Source organism: Hakea prostrata, chromosome 7 (genome assembly GCF_041222555.1).
Source record: "Hakea prostrata isolate BN-2017 chromosome 7, UWA_Hpros_2, whole genome shotgun sequence".
Classification (NCBI taxonomy): Eukaryota; Viridiplantae; Streptophyta; class Magnoliopsida; order Proteales; family Proteaceae; genus Hakea; species Hakea prostrata.
In genome coordinates, this window is record NC_142606.1 from 1,679,444 (window position 1) to 1,685,493 (window position 6,050).

Here is a 6,050-nt window from a genome sequence, read left to right on the forward strand (position 1 = left end):
TGTTTCAAGCATCTAACAAGGTCATCGGAATGAAGGTCTGACAAATCACATAGTAGGATCAATCTGCAGATTCTCACGGGTAGACTAAGTGAATGGGAATCCACTCTCAGAATAAGAAAACAATAGATCATGATCAGAGAATAACCTAGAAATAGATCTAGCATAGATTAGAAGTCCAATCATTCAAGTAAGAATAAGGTCATGAAGATCATGCTAGGTTTAACATCAAAATCATACCGTTTTGCTCACGGAAAGAATAGAGTGAATGGGGATTCACTCTAAGACTGTGAAGATGAAGAAGTAGGTCATTACAGTAGCATAAGACCTTCACAATCACCATAATTGATAGAAACAAAAGAGAGAGTAGATCTAGAGAAAATGAGAGCGATTACTAACCTTGAAGAAGAAGATTCGACGGATGAATCACTCATGGATGCTTGGGGATCTTCCTTGGCCTTGAAGAGAGAGAGCTCTAGGGTTCTTCTCACGTTCTCCAATAGCTTAGGGGCAAAGTGGTTTGAATTAGATCGAAGTTTGTATATATAAGGCTCCAGAAACCTAAATTTTCAAAAATTACCAAATCTGTCTAGGGGACTAGCTTGGTTGCCCGACCTTTCAAGGGTGTCATCACAGTACTCATAGTCCATTTCCCATGTCCATCATCATTCAAGTTACCTCTTTTTCCAAAGTCAGATAGGGTTTTCATATTAGGATTTTCATCAACCTCCGTTGGTTCTAGATTGGATCCACCAATGGGTTCCAATGGAATGGCTCACAGCTGTCTTCTACCTTAACTTCGGGTCTTCGGACCTACAACATAGATTTTTGGGTTAGGGTTTGTAAGGGATTTCATAGTTTGACCCATCATTCCTTACTTGTATTCTCTAATGCTTTGGCGATGTGGACCCCTCTTAATGGGTGACTGGTCTCTAATTGCATTGGTAAATAATGTTCAATTTGTTTTGAATTGCCCTTGGAACCTATATAGCCCACTTCTATTCTGTTGCTATGTCGTAGGAGTTCAAGTCTACAGATTTCTTGGAGACAAGCTCAATGTTCTTTTCCTTTATTTTAGTGGGCAAGTGTTTGGAGGTTTTAGCCAAGAGAAAGACATCTGATGCCATTGCTGAACTTATGGATTTGGCACCTGAAACAGCAACACTACTAACAATGGGTAATGGGGAAATAGTGATAGGTGAGTGAAAAATCAACAGTCAATTGATAAAGAAAAATGATGTGATCAAGGTAATGCCTGGTACAAAAGTAGATGGATTTGTTTTATGGGGTCTAAGTCATGTCACTGAAGGCATGATAATGGGAGAAGCCAAGCCAGTGGCCAAAAGAAAAGGTGATACATTAATTGGAGGAACTATGAATGAGAATGGTATGCTACATGTTCAGGCAACTTGAGTTGGATTTGAGTCTGCTCTCTCACAGATTGTTCGACTTGTTGACTCAGCACAAAAGGTCAAAGCTCCAGTTCACAAATTTGTTGACCGCCTCTCACAGTCTTTTGTGCCTTTGGTTATTATCCTTGCGTTCTGCACTTGGCTTGCTTGGTTTAGCTGGAGAACTTAATAGCTACCCAAATTCTTGGATATCGCCATCCATGGATGGCTTTCTTTTTTCTAGAATAAATTGTCAGTGGTTGCCTCTGAACCTTGAGGCAAGGTTCTTATAAGGGGTCGGCAATGTTACAAGTCTGTTATATTTGGGTCATAAGTGAGTAAGCTATAAGGGAATCCAGGTTAGGGAACACTAGGGGTAGAATGGTCTTAAGAAAAGGAAGTGGTCCTAGTATAAATGTAATGAGGTTAGGCAGTTTGGATAATGAAGAATATTGTTACTCCCATTCCCTAATTCTCTGTTAGCGTTCGTCTTCTTCTTCCCAACCCTGATCTTCCAATTTTCTGTTCTTCCCCTCTATATTGCTTCTGTTCTCAGCATCTAAAATTCGGATTCATGGCAAGCACAAATAGATCCAACCGGAAAAAAAAAAGGAAAAAAAAATTTAAAGCTCTATTGAGAATTGGGAGTCACAATTACATCTTGGAAAGATGCTCGAGAAAACAAGAAGTATTGGAATAATTAATGCTGTTTTAGGTGAAGATTTGTGATCATTATCAGGTTTGACATTTTTTAATTTTTGTGCAGATAAAAACTTCCAAGGAGGAGTTTGACACGATGCTTGAAGAACAAAGGTTAGCTCAGTCTAATGTTCCATTTGTGCAATTTATGTTGTATGTTTTCAAGATCTAGGAACTGACACCTTGTGGGAATTAGGAAGGAAAATTTCCAAATCATTTGCCCATTTGAGAAAGGTTGCTAGATGTTTTTGTTGATACTTGTATGAAAACATATGCAAAAATGTATCCCTGGACATAAGGATCGAGAAGTGGCGTAGTTGAGTTAGTCATGAAGGAACCTATGTTGTCATTCATGTCACTTTTAAATGATTGCTAAATCAGAGTATGGTTTGCTCAAGCTCTTATTGCAGCTTTTAGAGTACTCATTTTAAAATTTTCTGTTATTAAATTAATTAGTTGTTCCCTTTGAAAATCCTGCATCGACTTGTTTCTGCCACAGAACAGACTCCTCGTTTGGTCAAGGTAGTCTTGATTCTGTTACTAACTGATTTGACTATGTTCTTGTCTTTTTCCATGCTACTTTTTCTGAATAAGCACCTTGGCACGGTTCCTAGGCTATTCTATTTAAATGATTGCTAAATCAGAGTATGGTTTGCTCAAGCTCTTATTGCAGCTTTTAGAGTACTCTATTTTAAAATTTTCTTTTATTAAATTAATTAGTTGTTCCCTTTGAAAATCCTACATCGACTTGTTTCTGCCACAGAACAGACTCCTCGTTTGGTCAAGGTAGTCTTGATTCTGTTACTAACTGATTTGACTATGTTCTTGTCTTTTTCCATGCTACTTTTTCTGAATAAGCACCTTGGCACAGTTCCTAGGCTATTCTATTTAAATGATTGCTAAACAGAGAGGTTGCCCCAGCCTTATTGCTAGCTTAGAGTACTCTATTTAAAATCTTATTAAATTAATTAGTTGTTCCCTTTGAAAATCCTACATCGACTTGTTCTGCCACAGAACAGACCCTCGTTGGTCAAGGCAGTCTTGATTCTGTTACAAATACTATCCATTCCCCTTTTTCTGTAAGCACCTGGCCATTTCCTAGGCATTTTTCTAGGTAAAGAAAATAGGGGTCTACCACTTGCCAAATACTAATTCCTCATTTTGGCAGGTCGTATTCTGTACAAGGGAAACTGCTGAAGTACAATCTTGGGCCTGAAGTGGTTGATGCTCTCAAGGATCTTAGGAGAAAACTATCTGAAAATGAGTCGTAGTAGTACAGTAGAACTTTTGTTTCTTCTACAAGTATCTTCGTGGTTTTTATTTTATTTTATTTTATTTTATCAAGCGTGTGGAGATGCAAAGAATTCCTGTCAGTATTTTTGTGTTTGTTTTCCTTATTTGTTATGCAAGTAAAACATTTTCTTTTTCGACTGTCTTGTATGATGAATCGAACATCTAGCAATCAAATCAACTGAAACTTACTGAATTGCGTTATCTGGCAAGAGGAGTCTTAATGGTCCAAATGCGGACAGGCAGGCATCTGGAAAACTTGAAAACGAAACGTTTTTCAAATTTATTATTCCTGATTTGCATTCTATTTTCTTTTCCTGATATAGGGATATGTATGGCTCAAATATGGTAATATCGGAATTTGAATTCGATTATTAAAGTATCCGATTTATAACAGATTTCAAATTTGTTTAGTTAATCAAAATGGATAAAAATATCCGAATATAGTTCAAAAATCTGACTTTTGATTAGAGTAACTATTGGTATTTTAATGTAATTTGTTATTATTAATGAATATTAATGAAGGGATAATGATGTATTCTTCAAAATTAAATTTTAATCGGATGTTGATAGTATCCGTCAAACATCTAATTGAATTGAATGATATCTGACTTAAAATTGTTATATTCGAATTCAAAAAAATTGAATTTGGATGCTCCTCAACAGATACAAATACAAATGGAATTTGAATTTTTGACTATTTGTTTACATCCCTAGCTCCTCAATAGATATTGATAGTATCCGTCAAACACCTAATTGAATTGAATGATATCTGACTTAAAATTGTTATATTCGAATTCGAAAAAATTGAATTCGGATGCTCCTCAACAGATACAAATACAAATGGAATTTGAATTTTTGACTATTTGTTTACATCCCTAGCCTTTTAGTTTTTTTTTTTTTTTGTAGCTAATGGCAACAGTAGCCTCCCTTAAAACAGCTCTCTTAACACAACATCTGCATTTGAGATTCTTCTAGTCTGGCTTCCATACTTAGAGGAGCTACTTCAGGCATTAGTGATGGAGCTTTAAATGTTGACACCTGAATAGGTGTAACACAGATGAATTTTTCATAGGTGCAGAATGTGAGAGTAGGCCGTGGTATTTCGAGTCTGGAATAGGAACTGGAGTTATACAACATGCCGTCCTATGGATTATGAAGTTGTTAATCACCTTCTTAGCCGTTGCCAACATCTGTGTACCAGTCTTTCCAAAAAAGAAAGAAAGAAAGAAAAAAAATCTGTATTCCAGTTATTCAAGCCTTTGATGGTCTCAATTGGGTACCAGTGCGATTGTAATTGGTGTGATTAATTTTGGATCTGTTTTGTTGTTTGCATGTTTTTTTGTTGAGGAGGCACATTCTCTTGCGTCGTGAGCTTACAGAGCGTGTGTTTGTTTTTGACCCCGCCTCCATTTTGTAAAAATGACATGCACATCATCTTCTAAGAGATACGAAATTTTCCCTGCATGTTTGTGTCGCCAACAACTAAGGGGTTGATTCCGCTACTGTGTGCTGTGTTTTACTTCATTTGTGAGGTTTTCTTCTAATTTGCTATTATTTTGTTTATTAGGTGATATATATATATATACGGTTCTATTGCCCGGAAGTGTTCACCCAAATTACATACAATCAGAAGCCGTATTAAAGCTATGTTGTGGTATCAATATCTTTTCTTTTTATGTGAAGAGATTGCTGCAATCTAGCTAGCTATGGTCAAGAAAGAAAGGTATCAGCGAGCATGTTTTACTCGTATCGGTGAACGGTGCATGGGGTCGGACGAGTTTGCCCACTAGCTCTGTCGTAATGAATGAATGAATCCAACCATTCCCCCCCCCACCCAAAAAAAAAAAAAAAATGAATGAATCCAACAATGCTGTTGTTGTGGTCCCGGCCAATCTGATCTGCTTGTCTTGGCATGGCCCCCTTCTTTTTTTTCTTTTTTTCTTTTTTCCCTTGGGGGTGGGGGGGGGGGGTGGGGGTTGGTTAGGGGCGGGTCTTGGTCAACTCAACTATAAAACCACACATTATCTTTGTCTCACTCAGGATTATTTAATGATCGAGATCCAATAATGACTTGTGAGGATGGCATGCATCAAGCATCATCACCCAACATGGGACAACTCGCAATTAAGAGTCGGCAGGCTGGCGGTCACCAAAGCCACCGCACTCCACCTAACCTAAATTTCCTCCCCATAATGCTAATTGCTAAAAGCCATTCCATGCCCGAAGCCACGGCATAACCAGTGGCCACTCTACCATGCAGCAGCAGTCCAACCTCATCGAGATATATATTGCTTGCTACGTACCCATTTAGGATTTCGGTTGGGTTGGGTTGGGTTGCTCCTGTGGGTTCCGGTTGCCAGCATTAAATGTCGAATCCAAACCCCACCATTCATTTATCGGGAAATGCATGCGGCTCCGCTAAGAGAAGAGAAATCGACAAACTACCAAACTCTCTGAGCGAGCAAGGTTTAAATTGCCGGGAAGGAAGGAACCTGTCAGTTCAACAAGGGTCCTGAACTCCAACACCGGTCAGTTCAACTAGAAAGATCTTTGTTGCAATTCCAATAACGGGTGAAGGTTCTCCGGCCACATCGACACTTAGAAATCGCTTCAAATACTAACACCGGAAGATGAATCTAAAAAATAAACCAGTAAGAATTTTAAATATGG

At 38.1% G+C, this 6,050-nt stretch overlaps 1 protein-coding gene across 3 annotated transcripts in view; it reads left to right on the forward strand.

The window, feature by feature from the left end:
- The window catches only part of LOC149008846 (yacP-like NYN domain protein), a 58,589-nt gene extending 54,861 nt beyond the window's left edge, over nucleotides 1-3,728 (forward strand). For 2 of the 3 annotated variants that reach the window (XM_089162936.1, XM_089162937.1), the window contains 2 exons: nucleotides 2,155-2,201; nucleotides 3,256-3,728. In XM_089162936.1, coding sequence (XP_089019062.1) covers nucleotides 2,155-2,201; nucleotides 3,256-3,358 — 150 coding nt within the window. In that variant the 3' untranslated portion in view covers nucleotides 3,359-3,728. The remainder of the gene's footprint in view (nucleotides 1-2,154; nucleotides 2,202-3,255) is intronic. The other variant, XR_016174575.1, reaches the window with a different exon arrangement.
- Nucleotides 3,729-6,050: the final 2,322 nt, after the last annotated feature.